Source organism: Salmo salar, chromosome 18, assembly GCF_965601325.2.
Source record: "Salmo salar chromosome 18, fSalSal1, whole genome shotgun sequence".
Lineage (NCBI taxonomy): Eukaryota > Metazoa > Chordata > Actinopteri > Salmoniformes > Salmonidae > Salmo > Salmo salar.
In genome coordinates, this window is record NC_138308.1 from 31,395,001 (window position 1) to 31,409,060 (window position 14,060).

General features: G+C 40.5%; 1 protein-coding gene across 5 annotated transcripts in view; it reads left to right on the forward strand.

Moving 5' to 3' along the window:
* The window catches only part of LOC106577189 (AN1-type zinc finger protein 4), a 44,665-nt gene extending 34,781 nt beyond the window's left edge, over positions 1-9,884 (forward strand). For all 5 annotated transcript variants that reach the window (XM_014155033.3, XM_014155035.3, XM_014155031.3 and 2 more), the window contains exons 10-11: positions 3,408-3,525; positions 6,707-9,884. In XM_014155033.3, the coding sequence (XP_014010508.2) occupies positions 3,408-3,525; positions 6,707-6,842 (254 nt within the window). In that variant the 3' untranslated portion in view covers positions 6,843-9,884. The remainder of the gene's footprint in view (positions 1-3,407; positions 3,526-6,706) is intronic.
* Positions 9,885-14,060: the final 4,176 nt, after the last annotated feature.

Genomic DNA, 14,060 nt, shown 5'->3' on the forward strand with positions numbered 1-14,060 from the left:
AATCGGGTACGTTTTTTTTATCCAGCCGTGAAAATACTGCCCCCTAGCCCCAACAGGTTAATTTTGGGTCAGTCACAGTGGTCAGGTATTCTGCCACTGTTTACTCTCTGTTTAGGACCAAGCAGCAGTCTAGTTTGCTCAGTTTTGTTTTGTAAATTCTTTCCAATATGTCAAGTAATTATCTTTTTGTTTTCTCATGATTTGGTTGGGTCTAATTGTGTTGCTGTCCTGGGGCACTGTGGGGTCGGTTTGTGTTTGTGAACAGAGCCCCAGGACCAACTTGCTTAGGGGACTCTTCTTCAGGTTCATGTCTCTGTAGGTGATGGCTTTGTTATGGAAGGTTTGGGAATCACTTCCTTTTAGGTGGTTGTAGAATTTAACGGCTCTTTTCTGGATTTTGATAATTAGTGGGTATCGGCCTAATTCTGCTCTGCATGCGTTATTTGGTGTTTTACGTTGTACACAGAGGATATTTTGGCAGAATTTAGCATGCAGTCTTAATTTGGTGTTTGTCCTATTTTGTGAATTCTTGGTTGGTGAGCGGACCCCAGACCTCACAACCCTGAAGGGCATTGGGTTCTATAACTGATTCAAGTATTTTTAGCCAGATCCTAATTGGAATGTCGAAGTTTATTTTCCTTTTGATGGCATAGAATGTCCTTCTTGCCTTGTCTCTCAGAATGTTCACATCTTTGTGGAAGTTACCTGTGGCGCTGATGTTTAGGCCGAGGTATGTATAGTTTTTTTGTGTGCTCTAGGGCAACGTTGTCTTGATGGAATTTGTATTTGTGGTCCTGTCGACTGGACCTTTTTCGGAACACCATTATTTTTGTCTTACTGAGATTTACTGTCAGGGCCCAGGTCTGACAGAATCTGTGCAGAAGATCTCGGTGCTGCTGTAGTCCCTCCTTGGTTGGTGACCGAAGCACCAGATCACCAGCAAACAGTAGACATTTGACTTCAGATTCTAGTAGTGTGAGGCCTGGTGCTGCAGACTTTTCTAGTGCCCTCTCCAATTCGTTGATATATATGTTGAAGAGGGTAGGGTTTAAGCTGTATCTCTGTCTCACCCCACGGCCCTGTGGAAAGAAATGTGTGTGTGTGTGTGTTCTTTGCCTATTTTAACCGCACACTTGTTTGTGTACAGTTGACGTCGGAAGTTTACATACACTTAGGTTGGAATCATTAAAACTCGTTTTTCAACCACCCCACAAATTTATTGTTAACCTGTTATGGCTAGGGGGCAGTATTTTCACGGCTGGATAAAAAACGTACCCGATTTAATCTGGTTACTACTCCTGCCCAGTAACTAGAATATGCATATAATTATTGGCTTTTGGATAGAAAACACCCTAAAGTTTCTAAAACTGTTTGAATGGTGTGTGTGAGTATAACAGAACTAATATGGCAGGCAAAAACCTGAGAAGATTTCATGCAGGAAGTGGCCTGTCTGACAAGGTGTCGTTCTTCTTGTCTCTGTTTATTGAAGAGTGAGGATCTTAGCTGTCCCGTGACACTTCCTACGGCTGCCATAGGCTCTCAGAAGGCGGCAAAACGCTGAATCGTGGCTTTGCAGGCTCTGGCTGAAAAAAAGTAGCGCGTTTGGGTAGTGGCTGGTTACAGTACTGTGAGACTCAGGCTCGTGCCCGCGTCGACCGAAAGCTTTGTTTTCTTTCCTCTGTTTAGCTAAATGGACATTCCCGGTCGGAATATTATCGCTTTTTTACGAGAAAAATGGCATAAAAATGGATTTTAAACAGCGGTTGACATGCTTTGAAGTACGGTAATGGAATATTTAGATTTTTTTTGTCACGAATTGCGCCATGCGCACGACCCTGATTTACCATTTCGGATAGTGTCTGGGACGCACGAACAAAACGCCGCTATTCGGATATAACGATGGATTATTTTGGACCAAACCAACATTTGTTATTGAAGTAGCAGTCCTGGGAGTGCATTCTGACGAAGACAACAAAAGGTAATATAACTTTTATAATAGTAAATCTGATATTGGTGAGTGCTAAACTTGCCGGGTGTCTAAATAGCTAGCCCGTGATGGCTGGGCTATGTACTTAGAATATTGCAAAATGTGCTTTCACCGAAAAGCTATTTTAAAATCGGACATATCGAGTGCGTAGAGGAGTTCTGTATCTATAATTCTTAAAATAATTATGCTTTTTGTGAACGTTTATCGTGAGTAATTTAGTAAATTGTTAGCAAATTCCCCGGAAGTTTGCGGGGGGTATGCTAGTTCTGAACGTCACATGCTAATGTAAAAAGCTGTTTTTTGATATAAATATGAACTTGATTGAACAAAACATGCATGTATTGTATAACATAATGTCCTAGGTGTGTCATCTGATGAAGATCATCAAAGGTTAGTGCTGCATTTAGCTGTCTTCTGGGTTTTTGTGACATTATATGCTAGCTTGAAAAATGGGTGTCTGATTATTTCTGGCTTGGTACTCTGCTGACATAATGTAATGTTTTGCTTTCGCTGTAAAGCCTTTTTGAAATCGGACAGTGTGGTTAGATAAAGGAGAGTCTTGTCTTTAAAATGCTGTGAAATAGTCATATGTTTGAAAAATTGGAAGTTTTTGTATTTTTGAGGAATTTGTAATTCGCGCCACGCCTATCATTGGATATTGGAGCAGGTGTTCCGCTAGCGGAACGTCTAGATGTAAGAGGCTAACAAACTATAGTTTTGGCAAGTCAGTTAGGACATCTACTTTGTGCATGACACAAGTCATTTTTCCAACAATTGTTTACAGACAGATTATTTCACTTATAGTTCACTATCACAATTCTAGTGGGTCAGAAGTTTACATACATACAATTGACTGTGCCTTTAAAAAGCTTAGAAAATTCCCGAAAATTATGTCATGGCTTTAGAAGCTTCTGATAAGCTAATTGACATCATTTGAGTCAATTGGAGGTGTACCTGTGGATGTATTTCAAGGCCTACCTTCAAACTCAGTGCCTCTTTGCTTGACATCATGGGAAAATCAAAAGAAATCAGCCAAGACCTCAGAAAAAATATTGTATATTCACAAGTTTGGTTCATTCTTGGGAGCAATTTCCAAATGCCAGAAGGTACCACGGTCATCTGTACAAACAATAATGCCTTAGACCGCTGCGCCACTCGGGAGGCCCTTGTAAACCTCGTAAATCTGCTACGAGGAGTGTAAGATTGTGATCACAATTCCCTCACTGGACCCAAGGGAAGATATTCAGTTGAGAGAGCCTCTTCTTTTACGTGTTACCTTGGTAATAGTTAGGAAACTCAACATCATTTAAGAGTGACATATTTGATGTTAATATCACCGCAGTGAGCTTGGCTTACAATATTCGTTTGATTACTCAACATAGAACATAACTATCTTTTTATTCTGGTCTTCTCCCTCCAGGCCCCCCTGCATATCACCTGCCTTCAGTCAAGGTTCCGCTGGCCAATAAGAAGAAGAAATCTAAACACTGCTTCCTCTGTGGCAAGAAGACTGGTCTGGCCACCAGCTACGAGTGCAGGTACACCTCTCAATTCTTCTATCATTCTCCCTCCCTACCTGCCTCTCTGTCCCTCATTAATCATTGTATTTCAATCTAGTCTGTTTTGTGTCTGTCCTACTCCTAGGTATGCCAGGAGTTAGTTTCATTAGTCGTATGTACTAGGATTGAGAAGCTCAGTTCTGGTGACTTTTAAAAGGACGTTATGCTCCCAAATGAATAAAAATGAAATGATGCTGACACCATCTAAATTAGGATTTCCACGTCTAGAAATTAGCCCAATAAATTATTTTAGTGTCAATATGTAACTTGTTGGGCGACCTGACCAAATCCACATAAAAAGTGATTTATAGATCTATCATTCTACTTTTAAGCAAGTCTGCGAAGCGGTAGATCTGTCTTATGTTGCAATTTCAATGCTTCCTATTTCTATGCTTCCTGGTAAGTTTTGTTTTTGCATCTTTTACTTTCGGTTTTGACAAACCAGCTTCAAACAGCTGAAACAACTATATGATTGTTAATGACGGTACAATGATTCTCTACACTATGCTGGCTTATTTTGTCACATAAACTATTATAGTTTTAGCAACCAGGAAATGGTGGAGCGATATTGGTGGTCCATATTATTAGGTATGCTATTAGCAAAAATACAGTATCTGTATTTAGTAAGCATGTCCCAAAAAATTTGCATTAGGGTAACTTGAGGTGAAACGCCACACGGGTTATCACACATCCTGCCTGTACTTCTCACACAAACCACTTCATAAAACAATTGTGTGTGTGTATCTGTCCTACTACTCGGTATGCCAGGAATTAAAGTTTTATTAGTCGTATTTACTAGGGCTGGGGGTTTGAAATAATTTCACATTGTATAGTATCATTCATCAGATATTCAAAACACATGTTTATTGAATTTTTTTAAGTACTTTTTAACCTGAGCATTGCTGCGTGAGGGAGAGAGGCTGGTGCGCTATTGCTGCAGCTGGCTGCGGATGTTATATGGGGTGGTGTGTGTGTGTGTGTAGCGAGCAGACGTGGGGAGAGACACCAATGCAATTCGGCTACAGCCAAGACTTGCTAACTAGTAGCAGCCACAATGTTATTTATTCCATATAATAGTGCCTGTCTTGACTGGCGTAGCCTAGAGAAGCTATAGCTAGCTAGCCAGCCAAGCTAGCCAGGCTAATTGAGGCGCATATGCTGCTCTTTCTCTTCAACCCCATTCATATAAAACAACAGCCTACCTGTTGGTTGCTCATTGTATCCTACTCCTTCTAATTGCAAAAATGTATTCCATATTGCATTGCATTAGTGAACATCCTTCTCCACTTGCTACACATTGAGCCTCTTTGCCACTTTGATTGGCCAACATAAACAACAAGCTGTTAAGGCTACCAGTTGGCTACCGGTCTTTTCATGGGGCGCACCATGCACGTCATAAAAATGTAAATGTTTGTTGTTTTATTAAATGAAATGTCATGGTATATCCTTGTATGTAACAATGTGAAATGGCTATTTGAATTTAATGACAGCCTTTTCCGTGTTAAAATAGGCATTTGAATACTAACGTCCTTTTGAAAAAATGTAGTAGCCGTGCACATTCCTAGTATGTACAGGATACACATGGTATACACATGGTATACACCATCCAACAAAATGCTTAGTTGCAGGTTCCTTCTCGACAATGCAACAATAAGAAATAAGATAATAAGATGAACATAAAGATAATGGCTCAGTGGAATAAAATAAACGTTTTAGCATAAGTATAATACAGGAAGGCACAATTTATAGTCCAATATTTACACATGTTTTGGGGAAGGGGGATTGTTCATGTCCAGGAGTTCATGTCATCAACATGATATCACATCACATGCTGGCTTAAGTCTCCACCACCACTACTCCATTATCACTCCCCTTCTCCTCCCCATCTCCCCTCTTCCTTTTCCCTTCCTCTCCCCTCTCCTTGTCCTTGCTTAGAGAACACAGTGTGTGGTGGTGACGCAACAGAGTAACTGGAGCTGTGTAATCTCCTGGTCATAACGCTTAACCGTCTGATGTTGGAGTCATGCTGTGTGCAAAAGATTGTAATTGTAATTGGACTAGATCACACAGCGCTAACTGTGATAGTGTTACACTTGGTGTGTGTGGTTGAAAGTAGGACAGTTCCGTTGTAACACTCCCCTAGTCTGTAGTTTCCCCTTCATCTGAAAACGGATCTGAAAATGTTTGTCATAGTTAAATAAATGTGGAGGGTGCCCAGTTTTTTTCTACAGGCGTTAAGACAAAGGAAAGGGGTCACTGTATATAGTATGCTTACTTTCTCTAGTTCTTCTTAATTCTTATTTTTATTTATTGTGTGTTTTTGTTCTACCTTATGTTATTTTTAGTACTACATTGATTACTGCATTGTTGGGTTGAGAGCTTGCAAGAAAGGCATTTCACTCTACTTGTGCATATGACATTAAAACTTTAAACTTGAGGTGAGGAATCCATTTTAGACAAATGAGAAGCACCATCCCATGGTGTTATGAGTTCAGATGAAGGAAAGGAGATGGTGCACCCATGGTGTTATGAGTTAGGATGAAGGAAAGGAGATGAGGAGAGGACTATAGAGCAGTCAAGGGTAATACTGGAAATGATGATGCAACAACTTTCAATACTGTGCCCTTGGATGACTCCTTACCCCTAGCTGCCTAGCACGAACCATCACACACACACACGCGCACACACACAGACACACCCATTTTCAATGATTGATTGCTGTTAGTCATTCAGGATGGATTGTTGTCTCTATTTCAGTTCCTCAGGGATGGAGAAGGGATAGAGGTCTGAATAAAGCTAGATATACAGTGCATTCGGGAAGTATTCAGACCCTTTGCAGTTAAAAAAAACAACTGTTTTTGCTTTGTTATTATGGGGTGTTGTGTGTGTAGATTGAGGGGAAAAAACAATTTTAGAATAAGGCTGTAACGTAAGAAAATTTGGAAAAAGTCAAGTGGTCTGAATACTTTCCAAATGCACTGTAGCTGCAGGCTTCAGTAAAGTGTTACCAATTGGTGTTCTACTTATTACTATTGTTATTGTTAAGTAGAATTCTGTAATTATATCTTCACACTTTCAAATTCCCTCCAACTTCGGGAGGTTAAAATGGAACAATCACAGCCATACTGTCTGAATAGGGCTGTTGTGTTCTTTCTCTCAGGTGTGGTAACAATTTCTGCGCCACCCACCGCTATGCGGAGACCCATGACTGCACGTACAACTACAAGAGCGCCGGCCGCCGCTTCCTCCAGGAAACCAACCCCATCGTCAACGCTCCCAAGCTGCCCAAGATCTGAGCCCCTCCCCATGTCCCCCTTCTATCCCTGCACTACTCTTTCCTCTTTGGGATGGAGGGATGAAGAGTGAGAAAGTAACGGATGTACCTGAATGATTAAAAACAAAAAGAAAGAAGGAACTTGATCACCACTGTGTGCTTTTAAATTGACTTAACGACTTCAAAACGCCAAGTGTGAACAAAACAGAGAACACAGAATATTAGCAAATTAACTTTAGTAGCTAGCTGTTTCCTCCGCTCTGGACAATGTGAACGAACTGTTCATCCGCTTTTCCTCATACAGTAACCTTGATCGTTTTCCATAGCAGGAAAGTATTGCATGTACATTTGTAGTTTTTAAAGCAGAATGTCTGTCTATTTCATGTTTTAACAGAACAGAAGTGCACGACTCCAAGCGTATAATGTTATATCTTTACATTTTTTGCTTTCTTTATCAGATTGTTTCTAAAAAAAAATAGGACTGCAGATCAGTCTTTGAGAGATGCACTTTAGAATTATCATATTTATATACCAATGTTTGACTTGGACATTTTTTCGGGGGAAGGCTGTTCTGTTTTTATTTTTGTAATGAGGTGTTTTTATGTTGTCTTACTGTATCATAATGTTTTATATCCAGCACCCATCTCTCCTTTCCCCCGCTCCTATGGGCACATACACTACCAGTCAAAAGTTTGGACACACCTACTCATTCAAGGCTTTTTCTTTATTTTTACTATTTTCTACATTGTAGAATAATAGTGAAGACATCAAAACTATGACATAACACATATGGAATCATGTAGTAACCAAAAAAGTGTTAAACAAATCAAAATATATTTTAGATTCTTCAAATAGCCACCCTTTCCCTTGACAGCTTTGCACTCTCTTGGCATTCTCTCAACCAGCTTCACCTGGATTGCTTTTCCAACAGTCTTGAAGGAGTTCCCACATTTGCTGAGCGCTTGTTGGCTGCTTTTCCTTCACTCTGCAGTCCAACTCATCCCGAACCATCTCAATTGGGTTGCGTTTGGGTGAGTGCGGAGGCCACAGGATGCTGTGGTTGCCATGCTGGTTAAGTATGCCTTGATTTCTCAATAAGTTACTGACATGGTCTCAATGCACCACCACACCAACTCCTCCATGGTTCATGGTGGGAACCACACATGCAGAGATCCGTTCACCTACTCTGCGTCTCACAAAGACACGGAGGTTGGAACCAAAATTTCCAATTTGGACTCAATGGACAGATTTCCACCGGTCAAATATCCATTGCTCGTGTTTCTTGGCCCAAGCAAGTCTCTTCTTTTTATTGGTGTCCTTTAGTAGTGTTTTATTTGCAGCAATTCGACCATGAAGGCCTGATTCATGCAGCCTCCTCTGAACAGTTGATGTCTGTTACTTGAACTCTGTGAAGCATTTATTTGGGCTGTAATTTCTGAGGCTTGTAACGCTAATGAACCTATCCTCTGCAGCAGAGGTAACTCTGGGTCTTCCATTCCTGTGGCGGTCCTCATGAGAGCCAGTTTCATCATAGCGCTTGATGGTTTTTGCGACTGCACTTGAAGAAACTTTCAAAGTTCTTGACATTTTCAGGATTGACTGACCATGTCGTTTCTCTTTTCTTATGACTATGGCAATAACAGCTCAAATATGGTAAAAGTCTATACGATCTTCTGTATACCAACCCTACGTTGTCACAACACAACTGATTGTCTCAAACACATTAAGAAGGAAAGAAATTCCACAAATTAACTTTTAACAAGGCACACCTGTTAATTGAAATGCATTCAAGGTGACTACCTCATGAAGCTGGTTGAGAGAATGCCAAAAGTGTGCAAAGCTGTCAAGGCAAAGTGTAGCTACTTAAAATATATTTTGATTTGTTTAACTTTGGGCTAGACGTGCCGCTAACGCACCCCCTCCTCGACAACATCCGGTGAAATTGCAGTGCTCGAAATTCAAAATACAAAAATCGTAATATTAAAAATTAATGAAAATACAAGTGTCATACATCATTTAAAAGCTTAACTTCTTGTTAATCCAGCTGCTTTGTCAGATTTCAAAAAGGCTTTACGGCGAAAGCATACCATGCGATTATCTGCCCCACATACAAAAGCATTAAAAACATTTTCCAAACCAGCAGAGGCATCACAAAAGTCAGAAATAGTGATTAAAATATATCACTTACCTTTTGAAGATCTTCCTCTGTTTACAATCCCAAGGGTCCCAGCTACACAACAAATGGTCGTTTTGTTCGATAAAGTCCTTCTTTATATCCCAAAAAAGTCAGTTTCGTTGGCGCGCTTGATTCAGTAATCGACCTGTTCCCCTCGTTCAAAATGCATACAAAGGAATCCCAAAAGTTACCAATAAACTTTGTCCAAACATGTCAAACAACGTTTCTAATCAATCCGCAGGTACCCTAATATGTAAATAAACGATACAATTTAAGACAGAGAATAGTGTGTTCAATACCGGAGATAAATAACGAGGTGCGCGCCCTCATCTACCCGCGCCACAAGAATACAGTCAAAATGAGAGCCAGCTTGAAAAACTCCATTCTAGCTAATTTTTCAAAAAACCAGCCTGAAACCCTTTCTAAAGACTGTTTACATCTAGTGGAAGCCATAGGAACTGCAATCTGGGAGGATTTCCTTTGATTATCCCAAAGACCAGCATTTCAATGGAGGGTGACCTCAAAAAAAAAAGGCAGTTTACTTTGGGCAAGTCAGTCATCCGAACTTCCAAATACTGCCCCCTATCCCTATTAACACTCTTTTTGTTACTACATGATTCCATATGTGTTGTTTCATAGTTTTGATGTCTATGCTATTATTCTACAATGTAGAAAATCGTAAAAATTAAGAAAAACCCTTGAATGAGTAGGTGTGTCAACTTTTGACTGGAACTGTACATATTGGCATCACCCTTACAACACGTATTTTACTAAAGGGTATAACACTTCCCGTTGATGAGAAACTACACTGAACAAAAATAGAAACGCAACATGTAAAGTGTTGGTCCCATGTTTCATGAGCTGAAATAAAAGATCCCAGAAATGTTTCATATGCACAAAAATATTATTTCTCTCATTGTGCACACATTTGTTTAAATCCCTGTTAGTGAGCATTTTTCATTTGCAAGGATAATCCATCTACCTGACTGGTGTGGCATATCAAGAAGCTGATTAAACAGCATGATCATTACACAGGTGCACCTTTGTGCTGGGGACAATAAAAGGACACTCTAAATTGTGCAGTTTTGTCACACAATGCCACAGATGTTTTAAGGGAGCGTGCAATTGGCATGCTGACTGCAGGAATGTCCACCAGAAATGTTGCCAGAGAAATTAATTTCTCTACCATAAACTGCCACATGTTGTTTTAGAGAATTTGGCGGTATGTCCGACCAGCTTCACAATCGTAGACCACGCCAGCCCAGGACCTCCAGCATCTGGCTTCTTCACCTGCAGGATTGTCTGAGATGAGCCACGCGGACAATTGATGAAACTGTGGGTTTGCACAACCAAAAGATTTTATGCACAAACTGTCAGAAATCGTTTCAGGGAAGCTCATCTGCATGCTCGTCTTCCTCACCAGGGTTTTGACCTTACTCCAGTTTGGTGTCGTAACCGACTTCAGTGGGCAACTGCTCACCTTAGATGGCCACTGGTACTCTGGGGAAGGGTGTTCTTCACGGATGAATCCTGGTTTCAACTGGGATTAATCCATGTGGGTGGGCCTTCCCTGTGGCTCAGTTGGTAGAGCATGGTGTTTGCAACGCCAGCATGGTGTGTGCAACGCCAGGGTTGTGGGTTCGATTCCCACGGGGGGCCAGTACAAAAAAAAAAAATGCATGAAATGAAATGTATGCATTCACTACTGTAAGTCGCTCTGGATAAGAGCGTCTGCTAAATGACTAAAATGTAAATGTAAAATGATGAGCTGTTTGATGTCAACATTGTGAACAGACTGCCCCATGTTGGTGGTGGGGCTATGGTATGGGCAAGCAAAAGCTATAGACAACAAACACAAGGGGTTTGGATCACTACTGGCTGTAAGCGAACGAGTGATGCGCGTTTGGATCAATACTGGCTGTATCCAAGGCTCAGCCGATCGTTTACATAACAGAATGCAGCGCTGCACGCGACTGAAGAAAGAAGAGACAACCAATTTACTACAGTATCAGTGCACGTTCTGGAAAGTCAGCTGGCTAGTTACACTAGCGCTTCCCCTGAACGATAACGAAGAGGTAACGTTAGATGAGAAGCCTGACCACGGAGACGGTGGTGAGAAGGTGATGAAGTGTACTTCATGAGCTGTAGCCGAAAAACTACTGGCATTTGGAAAGTTTGTGAGGGAGAAAGTGTGGTCTTGCTAGCTGGATCGAATTCTCCGTTAGCTAGCCAGAGAAATTTTGAGCAACATTAGCCAACTTATCTGATCAAATGATTTAGTTTATGGTGTAAAAATTAGCTTGCTAATAAAGTCAGCTAGCTAACGTTACAACATCAGATGAGCTAAGATTAGTAACCTAACCAATTCGCCATAGTATTAACTGGTATGGCTCCTTGCCGTTCCTCAACTCCTTGTCGTTCCTCAAAGTATTTTGACGTCCGGATGAAAGGCTTGCCCAAATTAAACTGCCTGCTACTCAGGCCCAGAAGGTAGGATATGCATATTATTAGTAGATTTGGATAGAAAACACTCTGAAGTTTCTAAAACTGTTTGAATGATGTCTGTGAGTATAACAGAACTCAGAAGTACTCATCATAAACGTTGATAAAATATTAAACAGTTACTTAAAGAATTATAGGTTAGAGGTAGACCAATTAATCGGAATGGCCGATTTAATTAGGGCCGATTTCACGTTTACATAACAATCGGTAATCGGTATTTTTGGACACCGATTTGCCGAATTTTTTATTTTTTTATTTTTAATATATATATATTTTTTGAATTATTATTATTATTATAATTTTTTTTTTTTTAACATATTTTTTTAACTAGGCAAGTCAGTTAAGAAAATTATTTTCAATGACGGCCTAGGAACGGTGGGTTAACTGCCTTGTTCAGGGGCAGAACGACAGATTTTTACCTTGTCAGCTTGGGGATTCAATCTTGCAGCCTTACAGTTAACTAGTCCAATGCTCTAACCACCTGCTTTACATTGCACTCCACGAGGAGCCTGCCTGTTACGCGAATGCAGTAAGAAGCCACGGTAAGTTGCTAGCTAGCATTAAATTTACCTTATAAAAAACAATCAATCAATCATAATCACTAGTTAACTACACATGGTTGATGATATTACTAGTTTATCTAGCCTGTCCTGCGTTGCATATAATCGATGTGGTGCGCATTTGCGAAAAAGGACGGTCGTTGCTCCAACTTGTACCTAACCATAAACATCAATGTCTTTCTTAAAATCAATACACAAGTATATATTTTTAAACCTGCATATTTAGTTAATATTGCCTGCTAACATGAATTTCTTTTAACTAGGGAAAATGTGTCACCTCTGCAACAGAGTCAGGGTATATGCAGCAGTTTGGGCCGCCTGGCTCGTTGCGAACTGTGTGAATACTATTTCTTCCTAACAAAGACGGCCAACTTCGCCAAACGGGGGATGATTTAACAAAAGCGCATTTGCGAAAAAAGCACAATCGTTGCACGACTGTACCTAACCATAAACATCAATGCCTTTCTTAAAATCAATACACAGAAGTATATATTTTTAAACCTGCATATTTAGCTAAAAGAAATCCAGGTTAGCAGGCAATATTAACCAGGTGAAATTGTGTCACTTCTCTTCTGTTCATGGCACGCAGAGTCAAGGTATATGCAACAGTTTGGGCCGCCTGGCTCGTTGCGAACTAATTTGCCAGAATTTTACGTAATTATGACATAACATTGAAGGTTGTGCAATCTAACAGGAATATTTAGACTTATGGATGCCACCCGTTAGATAAAATACGGAACGGTTCCGTATTTCACTGAAAGAAAACATTTTGTTTTCGAAATTATAGTTCCCGGATTTGACCATATTAATGACCTAACGCTCGTATTTCTGTGTGTTATAGTGTTATAATTAAGTCTATGATATATTTGATAGAACAGTCTGAGTGGTGGTAGGCAGCAGCAGGCTCGTAAGAATTCATTCAAACAGCACTTTCGTGCGTTTGCCAACAGCTCTTCACAATGCTTCAAGCATTGCTCTGTTTATGACTTCAAGCCTATCAACTCCCAAGATTAGGCTGGTGTAACCGATGTGAAATTGCTAGCTAGTTAGCGGGGTGTGCGCTAATAGCGTTTCCAACGTCACAAGGCTCTGCAAGGTCCGCGGCTTTTGTGGAGCGATGGGTAACAATGCTTCGAGGGTGGCTGTTGTCGATGTGTTCCTGGTTCGAGCCCAGGTAGGAGAGAGGAGAGGGACAGAAGCGTGATAGTTTCCGGATTCGACCATATTAATGATCTAAGGCTCGTGTTTCTGTGTGTTATGTTATAATTAAGTCTATGATTTGATAGAGCAGTCTGACTGAGCGATGGTAGGCACCAGCAGGCTCGTAAGCATTCATTCAAACAGCACTTTTGTGCGTTTTGCCAGCAGCCCTTCGCAATGCATTGCGCTGTTTATGACTTCAAGCCTATCAACTCCCAAGATTAGGCTGGTGTAACCGATGTGAAATGGCTAGCTAGTTAGCGGGTGCGCGCTAATAGCGTTTCAAACGCCACTCGCTCTGAGACTTGGAGTAGTTGTTTCCCTTACTCTGCATGGGTAACACTGCTTCGAGGGTGGCTGTTGTCGATGTGTTCCTGGTTCGAGCCCAGGTAGGAGCGAGGAGAGGGATGGAAGCTATACTGTTACACTGGCAATACTAAAGTGCCTATAAGAACATCCAATAGTCAAAGGTATATGAAATACAAATCGTATAGAGAGAAATAGTCCTATAATTCCTATAATAACTACAACCTAAAACTTCTTAGCTGGGAATATTGAAGACTCATGTTAAAAGGAACCACCAGCTTTCATATGTTCCCATGTTCTGAGCAAGGAACTTAAACGTTAGCTTTCTTACATGGCACATAATGCACTTTTACTTTCTTCTCCAACACTTTGTTTTTGCGTTATTTAAACCAAATTGAACATGTTTCATTATTTATTTGAGGCTAAATAGATTTTTATTGATGTATTATATTAAGTTAAAATAAGTGTTCATTCAGTATTGTTGTAATTGTCATTA